General features: G+C 45.9%; 1 protein-coding gene across 6 annotated transcripts in view; it reads right to left on the bottom strand.

The window, feature by feature from the left end:
* Dscam3 (Down syndrome cell adhesion molecule 3) overlaps positions 1-25,396 on the bottom strand; it is a 221,604-nt gene that overhangs the window by 9,720 nt on the left and 186,488 nt on the right. For all 6 annotated transcript variants that reach the window (XM_076797434.1, XM_076797432.1, XM_076797430.1 and 3 more), the window contains exons 7-17: positions 8,840-8,986; positions 8,079-8,219; positions 7,034-7,227; positions 5,831-6,071; positions 5,130-5,283; positions 4,916-5,067; positions 4,192-4,461; positions 3,269-3,414; positions 2,442-2,877; positions 1,198-1,491; positions 182-412 (exon numbers count right to left, since the gene is read on the bottom strand). In XM_076797434.1, coding sequence (XP_076653549.1) covers positions 182-412; positions 1,198-1,491; positions 2,442-2,877; positions 3,269-3,414; positions 4,192-4,461; positions 4,916-5,067; positions 5,130-5,283; positions 5,831-6,071; positions 7,034-7,227; positions 8,079-8,219; positions 8,840-8,986 — 2,406 coding nt within the window. The remainder of the gene's footprint in view (positions 1-181; positions 413-1,197; positions 1,492-2,441; positions 2,878-3,268; positions 3,415-4,191; positions 4,462-4,915; positions 5,068-5,129; positions 5,284-5,830; positions 6,072-7,033; positions 7,228-8,078; positions 8,220-8,839; positions 8,987-25,396) is intronic.

Genomic DNA, 25,396 nt, shown 5'->3' with positions numbered 1-25,396 from the left:
AATTGGCTGAAAACTTTTGTCTAAACGGCGCACCGAGCCGGGCTGTTCCGAGCGTGTCGATCCATTTTAATAGAATAAACGAAGTAGCATAAAACAGATGTTCCCGGTGAATCCGGAGGAACGCATGAATGTCCGAGCGATCAAAGCCGCTCGGCCCGGGATTAAACGTATGGTTACGCACCGTTCTGCGTCGGATGGATCGCGTTCCCTGTGCCGGAGGATCCCGGTGTGTAGGTGACATTGTGCGTTTTCTCCGGGTTCCAATCGCCCGTCAAACCGTGATTCAGGGACCGATACTGAATAACGTAATTCCGTATCGGGCTGTTTCCGTCAAAGGCCCTTTTCCAGAGCAATCGTATCGATCGCGAGCCGATTTCTATGACTTCCAGCGAGGCCGGTGGATCTGGCCTCTCTGCGGGCACAAAGTGGATATGTATAGGGATATATATAGAGAGAGAAAGAGAGAGAGAGTCAAGTACTTCGATAGCGAGTCGCGTCACGTTCCTGGGAAAATATCAGTTTATCCAGAAAACGTTGAGTAATCTTATTCGAACGGGAACATTGGTGTTCGTTAACGCCCGTTCGGGCCCGCGCTTGTATCGATAGTTTTTGAAAACCGGCACACGGCAGGACGGTTTCAATCGAAGACTCGAGCGGTTCGAAAACACTCGAAACCGTCGGACAAAACGTCACTGCCGGCAAATTGGATTCATGTTTTGTACCGGACGCTGCGAAATCGCTCGGCGAATCGATATTTTACCGCGGATTAATTCCGGGCTTAACCCTCGCGGGCTGCTCGGAATAGTTCAACAAAAGATCTAGAATATTCCATTATCCATTTGTGCTCTAAATATTGACTCAAACAGCGTCGCATTTATAATTTCACCGTTTAAACAGACATGTCGGAAAAGGAGATCAATGATTTTGTATCTGGAAACAGGAAATGAACGTAGAAGTTCTCCGAGGCGGTCCATTTTCACTTAATGATACTTCACCATAAATTTGTTAAATTTCGTTTCGTTGCCAACTCTCACGCGACGATTTGACCCGAACAGATATTACCTTCTGTGGTATTTTTACAGCAAAAATGTGTCAAATTAATGCTGTAAAAATAAGTGATGATAAATACAAGCATGATTTGATTTGTTTAAAAGGACTCGTAGAGTGTCAGGAGGGCTCGAAAACGGAAATGCGTACCTTGAACGGCCAGGTAAATCAGGTGTTCGCTCCTGCCATAAGCGTTCTCGGCCGTGCACCTGTAGACTCCAGAGTCCTGTCGATCGCTGCTGTCTATAGACAATTGGGACTTCAGTCCGCTCTCCGCTTTGATCTGTCTTATGCTCAGCCGATGGTTGTTCGTGTCCAAGCGGTCGCTGTTGTGCATCCACTGCACTTTTATCGGGTTGTCGCCAATAACGGTGCAATTGAGGGTGACGGACTCGCCGCGACGGATCGTTACGTTTTTGCTCTGGAACTCGAATCTCGCCGGCTCTGGAACGGGGAAAAACACACCGGTCGAGGGAGGCCAAAAACCGATCGACTTTTCCAGTGGAAACGCCATAAACGCCGGTCGGCAACAGTTTTTAATTCGGGGGCGGGGGGGATGAAATTGAATTTCGCCGGGCCTCGTCGAGAGAGACCCGTTTGGAGCGGCGACGGCTCTTTTTTTCTCTCCGGTCGAGTACGTTCGAGTTTCTTTGGAAGACAGCGATGCCCGCGGACACTTCAAAACTATTAATAAGGAGGAGCCAATTAGCGACGAGACGAGTGGAGGATTCGGGCAAATATAACGGCGGAGATAAAGTCCTCCAGAACTGGTAAACGAGCAGCAAAGCTGCAAAGTTTTCGGTCGACGCTCTCACAACTTTGCTGTTTGAACTGGCTAATTCGCTGATTGATATAATATCGCAAATAGCCGGTGAATTGCTGCCCGGGTTGTACCGGGATTCTGCAAAAATTTGTTCGACTGAAGATCGTTAGGCTTCCACCTTTTCCAAATGTCTGCATTATTTTTGTTCTCATTTCCACGTTTTTATTTTTCCATTCTTTCCTGGATTTCTTTACCTAGTTTAATTCATCGGTCCGTTACTGCTTCCTTAAATATATTAATATTGTGGGCAAAATTTTTCAAGGCCGTCGCGGATATATTAAATCTGAGCTTTTAGGTAATTTATCATATACATAGTATTTATAATATCAAATTCATTCTGTACATTCCCCTTGTAATAATTTCAGAAAAGTTCAGCCCATTCGAATAAAAATCAAAACTTGCCGAAAATTTCAAAAAGACAGTGGAACGAACCACCTAGACCATCTTTTAATAAAACTAAATTGATAGTGAATTTTTCAATGTACAATTTTCCACTGAACCTACATTTCCCTCAGCTCGTCAGTTTTGTATGCTCGTCAGTTTAAACAGCCAAGAGGGGATCATCACGTACCATGAACAGACACGTAGATCACTTTGCTAAGTCCGGAGCCAATGCCATTGTTTGCTCTGCAGAGGTAATGTCCTTCGTCCTGAGGTCCCGCGGAGGCGGTCCAAAGGGATCCATTCGGCAGTATGGTCAGCCTACCGTCGGATCCGTCGAGCAACGGTTGATAGTCATTGGGAGTTCGACGCCTGGCGCGCAGCCACGTGATCCGCGGTGGTGGAAACCCTTTCGCCTCGCAGTAGACGATCAAAGGGTTGCCTAGAAGGGTGGCCACGTCCTGCGGCTCCGACATCCATTGCGGCGGCACCTTCACCAAAAGTTCGGCGCTGTGGTTCACTTTGGCAGCGCTGTTCGTTGCCACGCACGTGTACTTCCCGCTGTGCCTTGAGGAGAGCTTGTTGAACACTAGCACGCTGAAGAATTCTGCGACGCTTTCCTCGATCTACAAACAAAATCGACTTTCGTTCCCGGTGTCTTCGATTTTGCAAAAGAATCCTCGAAAACTGCGGAAGGAGGAACAAACGCTCGGAAGCGTTTGGCGAGGGGAGATATTCAAGACGGAAATTCAGAAAATTGTGAGACTATAATTCACTAATTAATTTATATAATTTATGTAATTTATGTAATTTACTATAATTAATATTCAGAGAAATGCTGAAGACACAGCAGTCTACGCGAGGTATGGAAATTATTTTCAGTGACTTTTTATTTAAATAATTCATGCAACTGGCATTTAACTTGCCCAATCTTGGGGGTCCCAATTTCACAAAAATTTCCACGGAAAATGATCGAAAACTGAAACCCCATTTACAGGGAAGCGGGAAACAACGTACGCGCAAAGAAGATGGCAGCTTCTCGCCGTCCTTGAGCCAGGAGAATGCAATAGGAAGATCACCGGAAGTGACGCTGCACGTGACCTGTGCTCTGCCCCCTTCCTGCAGTTTCGGTGGGAAATTGAAGGGACTCATAATCGGTGGACCTGGAACGAATTAAAATTGTGCGGGAACATTTAAAAATTGTAGAAACAGTCTAACAGAGTCTTTCTTCGGGAAGTATTGCAACAGTCACCGAGAATCGAAAAACTTCCGGTTAGAATTCACCGTTCTCTACCCGCGCGTTCGTTTCTCGGCTGTTTCCCTCCTCCGAACGTCTTGACAAATGAGAGAAACTTAAAAAGTAACGCTACACGAATACTTCCGGGTGTGCAATTTACTTCCTGACTTGTTCGCAACGCGGTCTGCTGTGAACGGGGAAAAACAAGTTCCTCCTTTCTTATTAACGCGAGCGTGTACGGTTACGACACTGCCTCGACGTCGAAATGCTACATCGAATAAAACGAACGTACCGAATGGCAGAAAATAAAAGCAACGTTTTAACGATACAATTTCATCTGCATCCCAAACAAGGTTCTCGAGCAGATAATGATTTTTCGCCGACTCTAAAACGATTAAACCGATTTCGGCCTTTCGTGAAAAGTGATGACAATCATGTACAAATTCTAGTTTCCTGACATTTTCAAAGAGTCTATGCGATACAACAGCAACAATTAAACCCTTTACGAGATACAAACGATCGTTACAAAGAATTTACACATAATGCAGATTGTTTTACACAGGTCAGCATAGAAAGTTCCTTCAGTGGATCAGAATGTGTCTTTTCGTAAAAATCAAAAGAAAATATGATTAGCTCGCGTTAATAGAAGTTGTACAATATTTTACAAAATTTTGAAGGAAAATTCTAGGTGAACGATACTCACTGCTGACTGTTAATCTGATGTCCCTGCTGGCAGTCTCGCCGGACGGTGCGCGCACCTTGCAGGTGTAGATGCCAGCGTCGTTAGGGTCGACGTTGGCAATGCTAAGGTGACCCTCGCTGTCAACGCGGTGCCTTATGTCAAGGAGAAGCTCAACACCGCCGCGAGCCCACTCGACGGATGTGATGGGGTAGCCGGAGTAAGGACAGGCGATGGTGGTATTGACACCGGCTATCGCGCGGACCGGCCCTATCGATCGGATATACGGTGGACCTGAAATAATTAATCGACGTGAAACGCCTTCTAATACGGCTTCGTCCATATTGAATGATCCACGGAATCCGTCCGCACCATGCTCGCCTCCCCCAGTCATTATTCATCCGATGTACACGCCGATAATTGCGATTGTTCGAAATGCGACTCGCGATCCTTCCGATATTAACATGTTCCCCATAGATAGAAAGACACGGTACAATATAAAATTAAATCGTTGAATACACATTATGCAGACGCTGCCATAAACGTCATGTTTTAGTGAAACACTCCATTCATTATTTTCCTAAACAAATTGCTTCGATTTTGGCCAACTTTTGCGAACCCCCTGTCGCTCCTAAGACCATACTTGCAAAGCTCGAAATGGCTGTTTCAGTTTAAAGATCGGTAAAAAAACTGTGCCATTGCCGAAACGCCAATGTCGACGGGACTATTATAAATGAAATTTGATTACCATAAATGTTCAATCTAGACTTATGCTCGACGGTGGCCAGTGTATTGTGAGCGACGCAGGCGTACAGGCCGCCATCTTCGGCTCCAGCCGATGATATGTTCAAATGACTGATCACGTCGCCGGACTGATCGACGTACTGCCCTATCGCGTACCTGCACGGACATTGTTTCCAGTTAAGAAGCGGAATATTGATCGATGCGATCTAGATGCACACCTGTGTCCAGCTGCGATCTCGCTCAGAGGTTCTCCGTCCAGGAGCCAAGTGAACGACGGCGGCGGTGATCCTGTCGCTGAGCATCGCAAGGACACCGGAGGTCCTGGACGAAGGGCTTGCTCGATGAACGTGTATTGCAGCTCCGGCACGGTATCTGTCACAATTGAACAATTACTCGTAATGACTGTTTCGTTGTTGTTGCACCTAGCTTTTTCTTTCGCGAATACCAATTTTTAAGGTTTGCTCTCACGTTTTTTGGAAATAGTTTCGCACGGGATCCTGGGACGACGATTCGATCAATTTTACTTTACACTTTATATTACTAAATATTGCTTTACTTCAATTTCGCTGTTGGTTCAGATTATTGCTTTGAATTAAAATTATTCTTGCCGAAATGTATGAGCTGATTGTCCGAAAAATTGGAAGAAAGGATGCACTGATCCCTTGCTAGTTAGATGAGTGCTAGAGCTTCAGGGGTTAGACATATGAGCCTAACGTCGTCAATTGGAGACTTTTGCCTCCAATTTTGACGCGTTCTTGGTGGTCTGAAAAATTGGAGAACAGGATGTGCCGATCCATTGCTACTTAAATGCGCGGGGTACTAGCTTGGAACTTGAGGGATTAGACAGGTGGGCCTAATGTAAATCGGCGACTTTTGTCCTCGATGGTTCTTGGGGTAAGGAGGTGATCTGCATGAATACCTCCGAGTTTCAATTCCGCGGTGGCCTGAGCGTTCTCCTTGTCGCTTCTGACGAGGCACTGGTACATCCCCTTGTCCTTCCGGCCGACCGAGCCTATCACGAGGACCAGAGGAGCCAGCAATCTGATCCTCGTGTCCTGCGTGGTCAATACCGGCACACCATCGTGCAACCACTCGACGCTCTCGACCGGATAACCCTCCACTGTGCAATTCATAGTGGCGGACTCGCCGGAATTGATGGTCTGTAAATAACCGGGAAACGGTTAACGATTCGTGCTCGAAAGTTAATGCCCGTGTCACGATTTACGCGGCTCTTCTTCCCCTGATTCTGTCAGCCGCGTCTGTTCCTCCTCGACGTATTCAATCATGCCGGACACGGACACGGACGCGGACGCGGACGCGGACGCGAGCGAGCGAGCGACTCTATTTTCACATTCGAAATTGCAGCGAGATGGAACTGTCTACGGAAAGATCATCACAAAAATCATAACTAGGCATGCGAAGCCTGGAGTCCTGATGACGCAATCAGGATAACGAAGTCTACGACGACGTGATGTCCTGGTGAAACGGAGTGAGCTTGTGCGGATACGGAAGTTTGTTGTACTGCTGTGATATAATTGTATGACAGTATTTAAATGGCGGATGAAATGTTTTGAATTTCCTTGGTTAACACTTTGACTGCCAAACAGGAAACCTCAAAAATTCCCTAAAATCAAAGTACGTTATTTAATGAAATAAAAATTGAAAAATCAAATGTATGATATTGAGTAATCTCACCCAACCTTCTTGCATTTTACAGATCCTAACCAAATTTGGTAGAATGAATATATCAACGTAAAAGTTCATTTTAATTTAATCATTCCGTCACTCACATTTGGGTGACATGGCAGTCAACGTGTTAAACAGAGACAGTGCAAGAAGTATAAATTTTTGACATATCAAACGCTTGATCCTTCTTTCTTTGGGATGTTGAATTTTTCTTGGGAGTTTGTATTAATGGAAAAATCTTAACAATTTCATCTCACCATAAAGAAGATTTTAAAGAGTGAAAGAGATCTTCGGTCCTGACAGGAGGAAACGTATGGAAAACTATGTTACTAAGGTTGCAACAGGAAAGGACTAAAGTTGATAGCAGCCTCGCAGGTGTGGGGCGCTCGATGATGGGTTTCGGCGTGAAAAGGAGTAAACGTTGGTGGTTTCGCACCTGAACACGGGGCTGTATCCGCGCGTTAAGTTTCGACGTGACCGACAGGTGTGTTTCCGCCCGCTGCTCGCCGAACTGATTGCTGGCTCGGCAAATGTATCTTCCTGCGTCCTGGGCGTCCACGCGACGAATTTGCATCAAATCGCCCCAGAGTTGGATCCGCTGGCCGAACGATTCCACTGATATCGGGTGTCCTGCAACAACAGCCGCGCACGTTATACCCGCGACCAATATTCGCTGAAACAGCACGTCAACGGCCAACGTTATATTTTAGTTTTCGATCCCGAGGATAGTAATCTAATAGCTGCGGTAACGGGATCACGGAATCGGATATTACATCTGCGCGCGCGCACGTCGCGCGAATTCACTCGTGCTCTTGAATACTCGATAAAACCGACGGATTATCCCAAAGATTAATAGCGTGACAAAGGCGTCAGTATAAAACGTCCTACGGCTGCGAATCAAAGTTAAACAATCGGTTCTAGATCAAATACAAATATAGAAATAAAATATCAATTACTCGATATTCGCGGACAAAGTAAATACCGAGGACGAATGTAAACGAGTTACTGTTTTGCAAATCAGAATTAACTGGTGATGTGAGCGTTATTTTTGACGATTTCGATGAGAGAAGTTTCATCGGAATGTGTTAATTAAGCAGGCATAGGCCAACTAAAAATATAAGAATAAGATATTAATTTCTCTAATATTAATTTGAAATTTAGAAATACAATATTTTCCAGCACGTTTTTATAGAAAAATAGCTCACGATTGCACAATTTTTTTACATGTAGATTTACACGTAGGACTGACACAATTGATTTGATTGCTAGGAATAATTTATAACAGAAGAAAGAGCGTAAATTTCACGATTCGAGTATGTTTTTCTCCGACACATCCTGAATGATCGCATTATCATAACGTCACGCTATCAAGGTTCGGACGACAACGTGCGGGCGGTGTCGATATCACGCGATCGTGTCAGATAATGGAATCTACAGTGTGCCACGGATTAGACAGTAAACAATCCCCTAGTTAAACCAACCGTTAACATCGCGATACCAGGTAAATTGCGGGGGCGGGTTTCCTTGGGCAGAGCAAGTAAGGTGAACGTCCGAGCCGCTTTCCGCAGAAATGGCGATCTGGGACCTCTGCATCAGTCTCGGTGGCATGGATCCGCTCGGCTCTGCAAATTCCACGGTGAGTATTAAAATTTTACACGCTCTCCGTCTCCCGTACTTGTTAATCCTTGATCATGGTGAACAGCGCGGGATGCTTAAACAAAGGATCTCGTTCGAAATATTACACATCCGAAATTAATCACGAGGCAGCTCCGAAACTTTTCACATTAGCAGCTCTATGGGGGGTCCGACGTCGATTCCACATAATAGTCTTCTCAGGAGTGCAGAATTTTGCGAAGTTTGACACTTTGAGCGTCCGGTGGTGGAGATTTCAATTTTTCTTTTTTTTTTTTTTGGAATGGAAAATTCGAAATGAACAGTGGCAAGTTGCGAGAAGGCAACGAAATTATAAGAAATTGTTACATTAGAATAAATAGATCGTTAGTATAAATAAATCTGGAAGAGTGGAGAGCGGATAAATCTATGGACACATGGCACTCATGTTAACCCCATTGAGGGGATGAAGAGAGCTAAAATTATTTTAAAATGGCAACGAAATAAACAGGTAAGTAAAGTTGATGAAAATGACAAAAAAGAAACGGTACAGGGCAGCTCAGTGTTAGTATGACATCGACTTGTGACTTTGCAGGAAGGACACCGAAAAATCATGAATTTCAGATCATGCCTGTTACTGTCAGCGTTGCAGGCTCGCTCCTCCTCCTCTCGCTGGTTAATGCGTGCAGAGTCAAGCATGAGTACGTGGCCTTGGCATCCTCTTGTCTGGCGGCTCTGATGTGAAGGTCTCCCTGGGACGTGACCACGAATCTTCCACCTGCAATCAGGTCGACGTGGCAAGGTAAAATTAAATGGCCAAGATATTGGGAAAAAAGCACGCAGTATTCTTCATACTGGTGGTCATATGCAGTTATTATCTAATCAGTAGCATTAAGTAATAGTCTTAACCATTCGAGTCGGTTCCACATGTCAGGTCCAAATCATGTTAAGCTTGGAGTTGAAGGAAATTTCTGTTAAGGTTAGGTTAAATCAGGTCTACAATAGCTTTAGCCGAGATTCAGAGTGACACGTTCAGATTCAGCTTGTCAAGAAATCTGCAATTATTCGTTCCAAATCCATAAGACTCTAAAAATAATTTTTCGGGGTCAGAAAAAGTTGCTTGGCTCTATTTAAAACATGTGGAGCCACTCTACGAAAAGCTTCAAAATCTTTTTGCCCACAGTAATCAATAACATCTGGCATTTTAGAAACCGTCCAAAATTATCTGCAGATTTAACGTATTCAGTGTACCAAATTTAGAACGTGCAGGATAGTCAATTTTATTAGGATAGTCTAAATTTTCAATGTTCATTTCCCTGAATAAATGCCATCGACGTAACGAAATGTTAGAAATAGCTGAGCGCTCACTGTGTTAATCAAAATCGAAGACGACGAAATTGTCCAAGGAAGAATTTTAGTTGCACCGCGTCGAGTAAACAATCAACCAACGAAACGAGCGAAACAGTGACAGTTAGAGTAACACAGAGAGGAAAGATGAAGATCCATCGCGGAAAGAAGTGGCGGAGCACAAAGGCCAACAATATCCGAGTCGCTGCGACCTGCAATACGTTAAGTACACGTCTGTCTTTTCAAGCAGGGACGAGGAGCACGATCTGTCGAAAGAATGGCTGTGAAGAGAGAAGAGAGAGTGAGAGAGAGTGTGAGAGAGAGAGCAGGTCGCGTGCCTCGACAAAACCCGCCGTACGCTCGAACGCTTTCATTACGGGGGTGCTTTATGCGTTTCAGTCAGGGTCGCGTCCGATGTCGGTGAACTTCGCACCCTCCGTATGTCCTGGCAGGACCGAGCGAACGCCTCGAAGCTTTTATCGATCCTTCTTCAAGTTTTTCGCCTTCGCCGGGACCAGCCGCCGCGCCGCGTCAAACGTTGCTCGCCCGCGGCTTTGTCGTAGTATTTCTTGCCTCGGCCCTGTCTATCCCGCAAAAGGCACATTTTCATTATCGCGACGCTGACTTCTGTCGCGTCGCGGCATTGTCTGCGGGACCGGCGAAACAACGCGATCCATTTGCTGGCACTTTCCTGATCGAGGATCGCGTTTTTGCGGAGGAAACGCCGCGCCGTTTCCGCGCCGCGGCAAAAAAACGAATCGGCGGCGAATTGTTTGTAAGCCGGAGTTTCCGACATTGTTTTTCTATGGGGCGCAGAACAATCCCTCAATATCTTGACACAATACTGTTACCATAATGTGCAGAGCGGCATCGACGTTTCAGGTTGTTAGCGACTAATCGGCGATTGAATTCTTTACACCACAGAGTGCATCTTTTAACACGTTGACCGCCACCATATGTCGGTGACGGAATTACGTTAATACATTAATTGTACTGATCAGGATCTACAAAATGCAAGAAAATTGGAGGGCTACTCAATATCATATAATTATTTTCAATTTTTATTTTACTAAATAGCTTACTTTGATTTTGTGGAATTCTTGAGGTGCCTAGTTTGGCAGTCGAATTGTTAAACATGGTTTATTGGGTGTATGGAAATTGCAGGATTTTATGCATTCATGCTAGAAACGAGTCGGTACAATTTATGCCACCTCGAGCAAGCGTTGCGACTGCAATTACACAGACTCCTACTTGCATCTATTTCCATAAAACTATTATATTTCAGTGCCGCTGCAAATACCGAGCGTGCTGTTTGTCGCCGATTTCATTTACTATATTAGTTTTCTGACGCATCGACGCAACTCTCGGAAAGAATCGCACCGGATCCATCGGCGGAGCAGCGGAAAAATTGCGGGAGGCTCTCGAAAGCGTTTCAAGCTCGCGGAAACCGGGCAGGAATGGAGTTACGGCTTCGCTAAAAAATATCTGCGGATAAATCGGTCACGTGGGGCCATTCCACGGTCTCGAGATTCGCTCCGCGATGCGAAAGAATCTCCATCGGATGGTCTGGTCTGGTCTGGTCTGGTCGAACGGGGTCGCCGGGACCCGAGGTCCGGCCGTTGGCTCGACTAAATTGAAAATTTCACGCCTGACGGTACGTCCGTCGGTGATTCGACGGGATTTCATCGACAGATGCCGAGGATTTTGCATAACCTTTCGCTGCCGCGGATCGGAGCCAGCCAGAGAAAAATATTGGGAGTATCGTGAACGGCCTCGTCGTCGAACGGCCGTGATATTTTTCTGCTCGGACCCCGGCAAATCCGGTATGCCGGTTTTGTTTTCAATTGGAACGGCCCTCTCTCTCTCTCTCTCTCTCTCTCCCCTTTGCGTCCCCGTTCTCGCGTCGGATCGGGAGGCAAAGCCTCTTTCGCGAGCGTAGACTCGAGGAAACCGAACCGATCCACCTTATATAACGGCGGATGGAACCACTTTATTTTTCCCTCGCGCGACGCGCTTGTTTTTAATACATTCGCCGCGCGAGGCGTATTCGACGGGTAATCCGTACCATCGATTCCTCCGCTTATCCTTCGATCCTCCTCCGGAGACATTCCTTGTTCCGTAATACCTCCGGTAGGTAACGAAAGCTGGAGCAACGCTACCTTCTTCAGGATAATTTTGGGAATTCATTTTTTATTAATGTATACCTAACGTGGAACTCAACTACGTTCAGCCTAGGCCTCATTCAGCCCACGACTGAATGTCCCGGAAGGAACTCTGAGCGAAAACTGTTCTCGATAAAAAAGTGATCGACCGACTTTCATCGGCGTCCCGATATTTATTCTCCTCGGTCCCGTTTCTTATTTCCCCAGCACCGAACTGACCCCGTATATCAGGAACTAGCGCAGGCAAACCCGCGAAATCCTCTCTCACTCTCTTTCTCTCTCTTCCCGGACACGGTCGCCGAAAGAAATAGGAAATAAAGTCGGTAGCGGTGGCGAGGGTGAGAGCTTCCCCGGATGCGAGTGGGTGGGGGAAGGGGCGGACGCCCGCGAAAGCAGCAATTTAATATCGCCTTCCCCGGTGGAATAAAAATACAGAGATAAATAGCCCGTAACTTCGGCACCGTGCAGCACCCGTGTCTTCGGGCACACGTACACCGACCTCACGCCCCCGCCATGGATACGTGAAAGTCGTCGGGAAACAGGTTGCGCACCGGCTAGTCGAAACTGATGCGACAATGTTCCGCAGACTTTCCCGGAGAATGTTTTTACCAAATTCCCGATCGATTACCGCAAATACCGCAAAGAGAGGTGTACACGATTCTGCCTTTTGGAGAGAGTAAAATTTGTTGCCAGGGTGGCAATTTTATTATCATTAGACTGCGGATCTTTATGCAAAATAAAATATTTTTACGTTGCTTGCAAGACACAGGAGCCGAATATTTTCTTTCCTCACTGAACACGTTGAACGCCACGTCAGCCATATGTGGCTGACGGAATTATTTGTGCAGGTTTTAAAATGAATTTTTACGTTGATATATTCATTGCACTAAACTTAATTAGGATCTGTAACACGCAAGAAAGTTGGAGGATTACTCAGTATCGTACATTTAATTTTTTGCAATTTTTATTTCATTAAACAACTTACTTTGATTTTATGGAATTTTTCGGGTTTCTAGTTTGGCGTTCAAAGTGTTAATCGGTTAACCGCGGAGTTTAATTTTAAAAATCCCTCACGGGAATTAAAATCAAAGAACGACGAGTATACACGTCGAACGCAGGCCCGATGCCGCTATTCTAAATTTTACGAAAAAAGTAAAGAAAAATGAAAAAGAATTACATTTTTAATCGATAAGAAACGCGGTTAACTGGTTAATGATCTTATCAAGTCGAAACTAATACACTGATGTCCTGATTAAAATTTGTTTAGTATACAATAAATGCCTTAAATTCGCGATCTGTTTATCGTTCAAGGAAGCGTGTTAACACTAAAGGTCGAATGATCGGATTTTTATTTGTCACTTGTGTGAATCACTCATAAAAACCTGTAAAACGACCGCATAAGGAAATCATTGGTAAATAGTACTTACAGAGATACGTCGAGGTTTCTGATCGCAATCTTCCCGAAGCAGTGATCGTTAACGGTACACTTCGAGCCACTCGTGCCGCGAATCGATTCTCCGTGTAGAACTCTTGGCCAACAAGATATCTCCATTCGAGCGAGAGAGCACGGATCCGGGCATCGCGTTCATTAAAAGTACAAAACTGAGAACTATCGGGTGCAACAACAGCGTTATTCGATTGAAGCCGAAGAACGCGCCGCTGCTGGCCGGATTAGGGCAGCCGTGAAAGCTTGAAAAATAGATTTCCGTCGGGGGAATCGGTTCGGCAGAGATTGTAACACACCCTGGAGTAGTCATCGAAGCGTTTCCGGGTGGTACGGGGTTGCCCGATGAAAAATAAAATTCTGGTCGAAGTTCGGCCGCGGAACGGAAACAACTAAGTGAAAAGTTAATTCGTCGGTGTGCCGGTGGCACGAGATTGAATTATAAATACTTAACGGGGGCTCGTTCGCCTCTCCCTTGCGCCTCCTCCTCCCATATCAGCTGCCGATCGCATTCAAATAAGCTCGCGAGGTTCGGTGCACGTCGACGGATCGAATGGGGATCCCCGTTGATCCAGCCCGTGAAAAATTTAAAGCGCCCACATAATTTCTGCGCTGGGGAAGTAGGCGAACTTTGAATCGATTCGTTATCGTGTTTATTGACGTTGTTTATAAGTTATTTTACGATTTGGCACATTTTTTCTTTTTTCGAAAATCATGTTGAATTTCCCCGGGGACCAAAAATCTCTTACGCGGTGGAACATCGGCAACTTTCGCAGTGATTTCGCGTGATGTACGCGCGCCGGGGGGCCACCCTGAGCGTATCCGCGATTCTTGTCGATCAATAAACGTCGATTGCGGCGCGGGCGAATCTCGCGAGCACAATGACACGATGCTCGCGAAACGGAGCAATAACGAAAACCACGGCTCCCGGGCCGCGGCCGTCCCGTCGCTGCCGCTGGGAAAGCCCGGGAAACACACGCGCTGGGAACGATCTCGAAAATGGCCGATAAATCTTCCTTTTGGAATTTTCGAAAGCGCCTCTCGCCTATGACGGACGCACAGCTCGTTCCGGCCGAGTGATCGTATTTTTCTCTACTGATCGTATTTTGTTCTTCCCCCTCCCACCATCCCTCTCCGGTTAGAGTAAAATAAAATGGACGGTGATAGCACGCTGACACGGTTTTCTTTATTTCGACGCGTCGTCCCTGGTCAACAGTATACATGCGATGGTTTTATATTCGTTCGAAACTGCGTGCACCGGTGATCCAAGTTAATGGACCGCTAAATGTTTAAATGTTTATAACTTCGTAAAGATATTGCTGCTTTAGTCTCTATTTGGACTCTCGTTTTTCAAAATCAAGCCTCTGCTTTCATCGGCTCTAGTGCGTTCTTTGAAAGTAAAACGAAAAAGGTAATTTTCTTTCAACAAATTTTATAGATTAGAATAATTCCACGAAGGTTAAAATGTAGGAGTACGAATCACCGTAAACCACGCAGTTGACACTATCATGAGTCGGCTGTCACGTCACCCAAATTTGAGTGACAGAATTAGTTGTCCACACAGACTTAAAACTCAATTTCAAATTAACTAAAAGGATAATTAATATATACTGGTCCGTAATATATACTTGCTCCGTTAAATGAATTGCTTTGACGGCATCATCTGATTTTTACGGCCACCAAGTTACCGATCAACGTCAGAAGAACTAATTCGCATAATCGGCCGCCCCCTGAAGCACCGCATAATCAGTTGCGATTTCGCCGTCGGAAATAAGCAGATCGTTTATATTCGGCAAATAATTGCTCGCCGTTGAAATAGCGGAGTTCCGTCGTTGCACTGGGGGGTTCTCAGAGCCGCATTTCAGACGAGGAAGAGCGGAAAGTGTCTCCGACAAAGAGTGGATCTCCGAGTAACGGAGAAGACGGCCGGCGTTTACGTAAAAGCTCCCCGACCACCCCCGCTTCGTGAAATCTTCGAGCGCTCGACGGACGCACGTTCGCGACAGATTCTCCAGGCACGTATTTCAATCGAACGGTTCGTTCGGTCTCTCGCGAGAGCATCCATTTACCTCTCCCGCCAGTCCCGACACCGTCGACGAGGATTTTTGGACCGACTTTACCGGCTAATACCGAATTGAGTGTCTGTCGGTTGAAGCTACTTTCCGCGGTGGATCCGAGTATCTTTCATCTACCACGTCTTACTACAGACACCGTTCAGTATTCATACGTCGAACGGCGCTCGTTCAGCGGGGCACACAGTCATAAGGAATACCGAATCAATCTTGCAACACCTTTGTCCAGCCATGCTTCTCTTTTGTTCTTTCTCTGGCTCTTTCAGAAATTATGCAGGCGTCCTTTTCGTTGCTCTTGATAACGTTACGTGTTCTATGCACTATTTCGGAGCAGGAGTAACGATTGTGCCAATTTTCATCGCGATACTTTCGCCAGATATTTTGTAAAAAATTTTCAAGGATGTGGTAGCCTAGAAAATTTTTTAACCCTCAACGGACCAATGCCGCCATATAAGCGGCATGGCACTTTTACTTACTGGGTCAATGCCGCGTATATGGCAGCAAAAATACAAAACAATAAAATATAAATGTATATAAAATAAAATATAAATATTTTCCTTTCTATACTTGATATGAAAATCTGAACAGTTACTCTTCGTATGAAAAATATCTTGGACCTGGCGGGAAGTAAACTTGAAATACTTCCGGACCGTTAATGGTTGAATAATGATTGCTTCCGCCGGACAGAATATACAGTGCCTATCGATACCAAAATAATTAGACGTCAAGCAGAAAGCGCGGGCAACGTTCGTGGCAAATTTGATATTGGTACGTCCGTTAGTTTTCTTGTGTAAAAAATTCCCAGCAGACACCCATTTGCAGCCGTCTAAAAGCTCCCAGAGGTCGGCTCGACACTCAACGGAAATCACATCGCCAGACACGTCGCAGCGTTCGCAGCTGGTCCCAGGCGATCTCCATACGAGGAAGGTGGGAAGAGCGAGTAGGCAGAAAATAACAAGGAAGCCAGCGTCGGCCCGATCAAAGGGTAAAAAGCGTAGGAGGCCTAGCTGTTTATTCAAACAGCAACAAGGTTACCGCGATACGTTTGGTCCTCGGTCTGGCTGGCCCGTAAAAGGGAACGGCCGAAGAGAGAAACAGAGAGAGAGAGAGAGAGAGAGAGGAATATACATGTATATAGAGAGAGGGAGAGAGGATGCGGATCTAGCATCCCCGGTGATCCCCTCCACGGCCTGGGAGTACGTGTGCTAACTCCCTGGTTCGGTTCGTCCTGTACACGCTCAGGCATTCATGTCCCATACATATTTATGCCGGTCGGGTGCACGTAACAGGTACCGCGGTATATACAGTTATACAGGGAGCGGTGCGCGCGGCAGGCAGGATATCATGGAGAACATCACGTCGTGTCGGGGTGTGATACGTTTGTTTCGTAACTAGGCGGGTAATATTGTGCCGTACACGTCGCACGGAAACACCTGCACGTCGCGACGTGGCAGGCCGGCCGCCTCTTCTTCATCTCCGTGTGCGCCACACCGGTTATCGCTGCCCCCCGTTCTCCTCCTCTCTCTCCCTCTCTCCCTCTCTCTCATTCTCTCACGTGTCCCCCTGATGGAGAACACAGAACCCCAGGACGCCATATCGAGGCAACGTGCCAGCGCTCGCTCATTAACACCATCGCCTCTCAAAGGGGTAGCCGACGAGCCCGCGATCTGCGGAAACACCGGGATCGATGCAACCGAGTGACTTTCTTCGAATCAAGGGAACCAGCTGGCCACGGTGCATTGCGGACGCAGCCTGGGGATGCTGGCGAGGTGCACATGTGGCCTGACATCATCACTTTGGGAAGCTGTTCGGGTGGAGACGGGTCCAAGTCCGTATTCAGGGGGTAGGCCGGTTGAACGCCAGAAGTAAGGTGAACTGTGACAATTTCTTTTTTCGAAACTATGAAAGGGATCTTTCTGAAACTTGTAGAATAATTTAACCGATATTTTAGCAGTGGGTATACATTTTTTCGTTGCGACATGTCCGGTAGAAATGGAGATGCATAAACGTTTATGAAACGTAAGGTGATCTCTGAAATTTTTCTCTAAAGGAACTATGAGGTGGATCTTTTTGAAACTCATGGGAAAATTTAAACTAACATTCTGAGAATATGCGTGAATTTTTTCGTTAAAAAATGTTCGATACCAAAGGAGATATATTTATGTGGGTCTTTCAGGTGCAGATCGGTAGGCAGCCACGATATTCCTGATTCTTATGTCCCGTTGATGTATATCGTTATCGATTTATGCGCGAAAGAAGTCTTCATTTTTGCAACCAGTTTCTTAGCGGATTCTCTGCGCTGTTTTTCCGCGTCCCGGCGTTACCATACTTGGCTGCGTAACTTCCGCCGTCTGGAACGTCTCTCGCAGAGCTGGCACAAGCGTCAGCCTAATATTTATCCTCTGGACGGGCACACGGCAGCCCCTTTTTTCCGGGATCGGGGCTTGTAGTTTGAAACAGCGGGGGCTTCCTATCGACCTGGAGTGGGTGAATGATTCAGGAGTTTATCTTCTGCCAGCCAGGTAATTGGTGCCCCCTTCACAAGGCCGGGTAATGTTGACATCTCATTCCCCGGCGGACCTGGCTCCTGGTATCCTGGCTCCGGCACCGGTCTCACCTGAAAATCTTCCCTCTGTTCGGGACCCGGCCCGACGTTCCACGGACACCGGCCGAGCCTCATACGAGTGTCTGCACACACTTCCAAAGCAACTAGCCCTTCCCTTTCTCCTCATCCATTTCTGTTCTCCTCCTCCATCTCCTCGGCCGTCGTTCCTTCGTCTCATCCCTCATTTCCCCGGTCCCTTTGCAGGCGGCGTCATGATTACGATTTTATTCCTTTTTTCCTCCGCGACGTCGCTCAAAGCTGCCTCCTCGGCTCTTCAATTTGTTCGTCACCGTTTACGAGGGCGGATACTTTTCCCCGCGAGCGGAGCCAGCGAACGAGCGACTTTCCTGTTTACTGTTTACTGCCTTCGTTGCTTCGCGCTGGCCCCCGGTAAATATTGAACGAGGCTAACGGACGCGCGTGCGACGACTCGTCAAGAAGTTTTTTCACGTCTTCCGGGAACCGAGTACCTGCGCTAGACGATTACCTGTCCCGGATTTCGTTCCGGCGAGACGGCGGTTCGACCGAGACGCGATCGATATCGACGCTGTCCGTAGAATCGAGAGTCCTGCTGGTCCACCCTGTAGAACACTTTGTTCCGAGCAGGACGATTCAAAGGAGTAACACAAGTATTTTATTGTTTCGCTATGGCTGTAATGAACGCTGGATGGATAAGTCGCGAGCGAGATCGTTAGTAACCGAAATGGTATAGCAACGTTCGAAGCTGTACAATGGCAGCATTTGAAACTAGACAAGTAGAATAACATCGTCTATGGCCAGACAACTAGAATAGTTTGTACTTAGGCAAGCGCGGTAGGATCGTTTGTAGCCAGACGATTAGAATAGTATAATTTGCAGCAAGACATGTAGAACAGTAGACTGACAACTCGACTGGAGAAGTAGAATAAGATCGTTGAGGTACAGACAAGTAGAACGAAAGCGTTAATAGTCAGACTAGTAGAATGAAATCGTTACTGCTCAGGCGAGTGGTCTAGGATTATTAGTAACGCGATGCTAAGTAACCAGAAGAGTATAGAAAGTTTGTAATTAAACAAGTTGGAAGCAGCTGTTATCGGTGTAACTAGTGAGGAGTGTTTAAGAGAAATAATACGGTACCACATGTCAGACATCTGTCTCGGGAACGGGACTAATTCAATGAGAAGAAATATATAGTAAATACACTCGTCTCAAACCGAAGCGTGACATGCTCTCATCAGGCGAGTGCTGCCACATTCGACACGTGGAAATAAAAATAAACCATCCCAACAGTACCAGATAAAACAACTCGCAACGCTAACAGAATCATTTCTTGTTCTGAAGGTGGAAGTTTTATTTGCAATCTCCCTGCAAGGAAAGAAATATCTGCAGCACAGAACACCATGTACCTTGTCCCTTCGGTGCGAAGTAGAATATGAAACATTAAAATACACACCATCTTCCATTCCTCTGAATCAACAATCGGCTCTCTTTCTCTCTCTCTCTCTCTCTCTTCTTGTAGCGCCGAATGTTGCAAAAATATGTAAGAATGTAACATTTGTCTGAGAAAATCCACACAGAGCGCTACGAAATTTTGCCGTATTTTGAAGAACGCCGAAGTTATTTTGCCACTTCCACGGCCGAGTGCACTTTCATTTCGAATAATAAATCAGTCCGTCTCTCTCCGGTCGACGGTCGGTTCCTTTTCCTGTCTCTTTCCATTTTTGTCGCGCCGAACGCGACCCGGCGATTCGGTGTTTGCAGTTGGGAGCCTCGTATCCTGTACGAGCGTATATTACTATCTCCTCGTCGTGTCCATACCGATGCCCGGCCCCAGAATATTTTCCCGTGTTTCCCCGGGATTTCCATATTTCTTCTGGTGTTGCCGTGTTTGTTTTCGCCATTTCCCGATATTAAAACGCTCGAGTGCCGCGGTCCCCGGCTTAGGTCTCTCTCTGTCCCCGTTCCACCCCGGCTGCCGTCCGTTATTGTCGTCACTCCTGCGGGACTCGCGGCGATTTCCTGCGCAGCCGAATGGAAATATCCCGCAGATGTCGCGATTCTTATGCACCCGGGCCTCCCGACGTGCACCGTATCGGCGCCGACTGCTATTTTGGACACCTCGATTGGCCAACGTCTGCCAATATGTTAAATATTAGAACCGACGTGACGCGTATTGCGCCACGGAAAAAGTCCTAACGTAAATCGGCCGCTGTTCGTTCAATGGAAATCCATGCAAATCAGCCGCGGAAGCGTTGCCGCGTATTCTTTCCTTCGAAAAGTTTCGATTAATCTGCGGCGAGGCACTCGAATCGAACTTTTTACACCGTATCGTTGCGTTCTGCGGAAAAACTGGGTAATCGAGTGATGTAGAAATCGCGGGCATGCAACCATTCTATTTTTTTTTTAGGTCTTTCGTATTCTATTTTTTTACTTTCACTCCTCTCCTGCGAATGTTTTTAATTTGTTTAGAAAACAGTAAAAACATTAGAAAAATTTGGAAATGCTGTTACGTTATTTTCAACCTATCAAACATATTAAGACAGAAAATAAATTTCTATTTCACTCCAGTCTGAGAGCCAGAAGATCAACCCCCTTGGAGAGTTTCTATAAGTTTTACTCGACGATGCTTTTTTCAGTATTTCGATGGGATAGCCTGTTACAAATGGTGCAATTTGGAATGGAATCTCGTAATACAAATAAAAGGATTGTTCTCGCGGATATAGTGAGCTCGCAATAGCGGAACGGTCCAATCTTCTCGCGGCGGTTTTAATTTCTATCGGCGCAGAGCCTCGAATTTACGAATGAAACCGGCCGAGGTAGAAGGGATAGCAGTATTTACCCCCGGGAGGGTGCTTCAAGGACTGTTTATGGAAAGGCACCGGCGAAAGTCTCGGCGCCATGGAAAATGAAGTTTGAAGACCGCTTTCTCTCTCTCTCTCTCTCTCTCTCTCTCTCTCTCTCTCTTTCTCCTATCCTTTCCACTCTCTCTCTCTCTCTCTCTCTCTCTCTCTCTCTTTTTTATTCGCCGAGACTGTTTCGGGGATTGTTTACGCGGGGATCCCTCGATGAAAGTTCCACGCGTCGGGAATAAACGTTTAAACTTCTCTCAGACGGTTTGCTCGTGAACTCGCCCTCGAGCCGGGCTTTTTAATTGAAATTAAAGTGTCTCCGGCGCCCGGCTAACCGAGCCATTCGATTGCAATTGATCACGATTATTACGGCAAAACAACCGTTCGAGACCTAACCATTTCCTTAAAGTCTCTGCAATCCCTGCGACGCGACAGTTCAATTCCCCTTCAAGTTTGCGACTGTTAAATTTTCGCGATAACAAACTACAAATCAATCGCGCGTGCTCCTGACATCATACGAAACTGTAACAAAGTGGGTAACAGATTTAAAATACAAAATTTCGGTGCTGATACCGGCACTGCGTTATCAGGTAAAAGTAGTTAATGACACTTTGGATTCTCGTGTTAGCGTAATTAATAGTTGGTTAATATTGCAACGATACAGTGTTGTTGTAGTTCTAGTTCTAGTAAACAATACTGGTGTCTTCTTGAAACGTTAATGGCCTCTGTCAAGACCGTTCGAGATATTTTACATTTCTAATTATTTTGCCATGCATTAGTGAAAATTGGTATGTAGGAGTTTTTTTCTGGAGTCATAGGAGAGGCCAGCATGCCATTGTAGCATTAATGTAGGTCAGAAATAAATTTTCGTTTCAGGAAAATGCGAATGGTGAAAAGCTAGTAGTACGAGTACGGCATAAATCAGACAATGCAGTTTACACGGCATAGAATTCCTAAACCAAAGGGGATAGGATAAAAACGAAATAAAGCTGATAAAAAAACTCTATAAACCTCTATTATGCGCCATAATTTTAAACCTACTATTATCATCGTAACTAAGCCATTATTAACGTTATTATTCATAAAATCGATAGCTTTTTTTGCTGAATTTTCAATAATTCTTTCTTTTCAATTTTAAAGGAACTAAAACCGGTAATAAAATATCTATGAAGCTCCCATTCAGCTTTCAATCGATACTACTAATGTCCATAAACCCAAATCATTATTCTCAGACGTATTACTTCCAGAGAATGCAAATTACGAAGCAGTGGTAATACAAGTACACCATAAATCAAACATTGCAGTTTCCACAACACAGAGCCTTTGAACCAAAGCAAATAAATAACAAGGAATCAGGAACAGAAAAATTGTCAACAAACCACAAGACTTCCACTCAACTTTCTAACATTCGCCAACAATTTCTTCCCTTTCAAGGGCCCAAAACCTCCAGAAAAAAATCAACAAATCTCTCATCCAAGTTCCAATCCATATCACCAATTCCCTCCATCCGAACCAACTATGTTGGCAACGAACCGATCACGGTCCCTCACTATCAACCCCAAAGAATTCTGAACGAGGCACCAAAGATCACACTCGCGCTCAAAGACAGGGAAAGCAGTCGCGGTTTCCGGGGGGCCGGGAACGGGAGAGGGGTATTCTGGGAAGACAATGTTCGATCCGGGAGCCGGATATCAAAGCGGACGGGTGCTCTGCGAATTTTTCGCGTCGTCGCGGGATCCTCGCTCCTCCATTGAAGTTGGGCTGCGGCAACAGCGCGCGGAAGTGGCTTTATGCTTTTAATAATGGCCCCTCCTCCGTTTCCCCGGCCCTTCCCTCGTCCCAGGGCCGCCGGAAATAGGTGCTCGACCCTTTTTCCGGTTTTTCAGGTAGAGCGGAACACGCGCGTGCACACACAGCCGACTGCGGGGACGGGTTTCAGGTATCGCGGGCGCGTTCAGCCCCGCTTCAAGCGCTCCACTCGACGCTTTATGCCTTTGTACAATCTCTCGACTGTTTTCCATCGGCGATGTCGTCGTCGAGGACCGCCGACAAGCGGAACGGGCCTCGTTTCCCGTCGACGACGACGACGACGACGACGACGACGGTCGTTAAGTTCGAATCCGGATAATTGACAAAGCGGCCCGGAGCGGAGGCTTCGCGCGATCATCCTGCCGGCGTTTTCCTCGTGCCGACGTTTTCCCCTCTTCTTTGCTTTCTCCATTCTCTCTCTTTCTCTCTTTACCTTCACTCTTCCCTTCGCGTCCCTACCTGTCTCGCTCTCATCCCATTTGCACAGATTCGCCCAGAGTTTTTTTCGTGACGTCGAGGAGGATCAAAGTTCGTCGCTCGCTTGGCAATAAAACGCCGCTGCCTCGAAGAAGTTCGAGTCTCGCGAGCCCAAGCGACGATGGAGTGGAATCTTTCTGCGGATGATGGAGAGTAGAATGTTTGCTTTCCCTTTTCCCCCTTTCCCCCCTCTTCCCAACAGCCGGCGGAAGAGATTGCGCATGGAGATTACGAGAGGAAGTTACTCCTTTGCGCTCGGGACGCTCGGCGAAGCCTGATTCGGGTACACTTCAGATTGTATTTTAATGAACGTGTTGCTGAATTTATGTATTATTGTCATTATGTGTTTCTGAATAACGGAATTTAGTCGATCATCCCCCACGAATGCGTCTCTGTAATTTCAATAGAAGTAACAAAATCTGAAACCGGTGATTTCACTGACGGTGGTAAGTTTAAAAAAATATATATAAATAATTCAATTACTCGTTTGTAACTCTGAGAATTAGTTCTCAGAGGATCAAATGGCAAAGAATATTTACATCTTACTTTCTTTCCTGAGCGGATTAAATAAGCTGACGCGAAAGTTGGATTTCAGGAAACTCCCACTGACAATGCCCGAGAGTGATGTTCGCGGTAGAATGAATTTTTTCCCGGTCTTTTGTCGCCGGAATCCACGACCAACGCGAGCAGATCACCGCGAGGGTTTATTTCCGCGAAGAAAATGCGAAAGAAGGATTTCCCGTTGCATGGTATCCGCATAAATCCGGGCGATCTAATTATCGACGCTGGGAGCAGCTCATTCAGCATCCAGATGCTCGCGGCTTCCACCATCAATATTGCATCCGCCGCGTGCGCGTGACTTGTTTACGATTATCATTGCAACAAAATGCATCGCCCCGTGCTAAGCAAATATGGGCCGGCACCGCTCCAAGATTATAAATGATCCGGTGCTCGCGACGATACCATTCAAGCCGTTCCGCTGAATTGCCTCGTTCTTGATGGGAACCCGCGTAATTGTTACACAGAACTGAAGAAAATTAATTCGCCCTGCTTGTGACAAATGATTCCCCTGAATCCCTATCCATCCCGTTTCGTTCCTCCGGCCTGATAACGATCCCGTAACGCATATTTAATTCTCTGCGTTTCTGAGAGCTTCGAAATTAATTACAAACACACACAATACGGTTGCGACAGATAAAATTGCACCACTGTTTGAACGCGTACAGATTTGTTTGCAGATTTAAGTACATAGCAGACGCATTCGTTCCAGAATTAACAGGACCGTCTGTTCGAGAGGTGTCAAATTTCTCGTTTCAAAATTATTGAGGACATAGAATTGCTTTTGCGGAAATTTGCGTAAATATACTGGAACGAAAGTGGATTGAAGCCTCAGTAAAATCGTTCCTGCGATTCATATAGTATAGTAAATGTTGCCTGAGCGAAAATCATTATTCGAATTGTGCTGCAGTGATTAAAAATACAGCGAGTCTTCCAAAATATGTGAAAAAATATTATGGAAAATGTAAAAATGTAGCAGAAATTTCCACCATTGTTTCATGTAAATGAGTGGTTGGTAGTTCGTTAATAAAATTATGTTACAGTTTCGTTTGGAGGTTCGTGACTTTAAGGCAGGCTAGGGGATTCACGTTATGAGCGTAATATGAAATCTGGAAGACTCGCCGGGCCTGTCTCGTAAACGATCTCACTAAGATTTCGATATTAATACCGCATTCCGCGTTTACAGTAGTTAGAGTCAACTATTCCTGAGGCGCGCGGCAAGTGCGCTTCAAAGAGCTCCATTTCTTAGGAATACCTCGACAGCGTGTTGTCGTTCGCAAGATGAAATATTTTACGGAAGGCTGGGCATGAATAAACGTAGCCAGCCCTGTCGTACTCACAAATAGTCAGCCAACTGCCTCTGATAACGCGCGAGAGAGAGAGAGAGACAGTGACAGTGACAGTGTCTCTCTTATATCGTACCACCAAAACGTGTTCCAACAAAATAATACCGAATTTCAATCTGCAGTTTTCAGAAATATTTCCACAGTTCAGCTTTAAATAATTAATATTTTTGCGGTAGGACGTCCCATTTTAATTATCCATTAACATTTAAATTAATGTCGAGGCATTTTTGTTCACGTTAAACTATCAGAAATAGCTCAAATCAGGTTGCGAACGATTCGTGGACCATCTTGTAGAATTTAGCCACGTGCAAATTAATATTCACGGAACTCGCGAACAAAATTTAATCTCGAAGTTGGCATAAAAATTAGCGAAAAAGCGTCGGTGAAAAAAGCATGACGTGAACAGGATAAAACAGAGCAGCCAGAAACGACAAAACAAAATTGAACAACCGGCTGTTTGAAAAGCCCGCGATCAATCCCGCGCGCGAGTCGCGGCATTGTGCGAGCTTTTTGTACTTAGCTGGCCGCCGTAAAAATATT

Source organism: Halictus rubicundus, chromosome 12 (genome assembly GCF_050948215.1).
Source record: "Halictus rubicundus isolate RS-2024b chromosome 12, iyHalRubi1_principal, whole genome shotgun sequence".
NCBI classification, from domain to species: Eukaryota; Metazoa; Arthropoda; class Insecta; order Hymenoptera; family Halictidae; genus Halictus; species Halictus rubicundus.
This window is presented reverse-complemented; position numbering and strand designations above follow the sequence as displayed.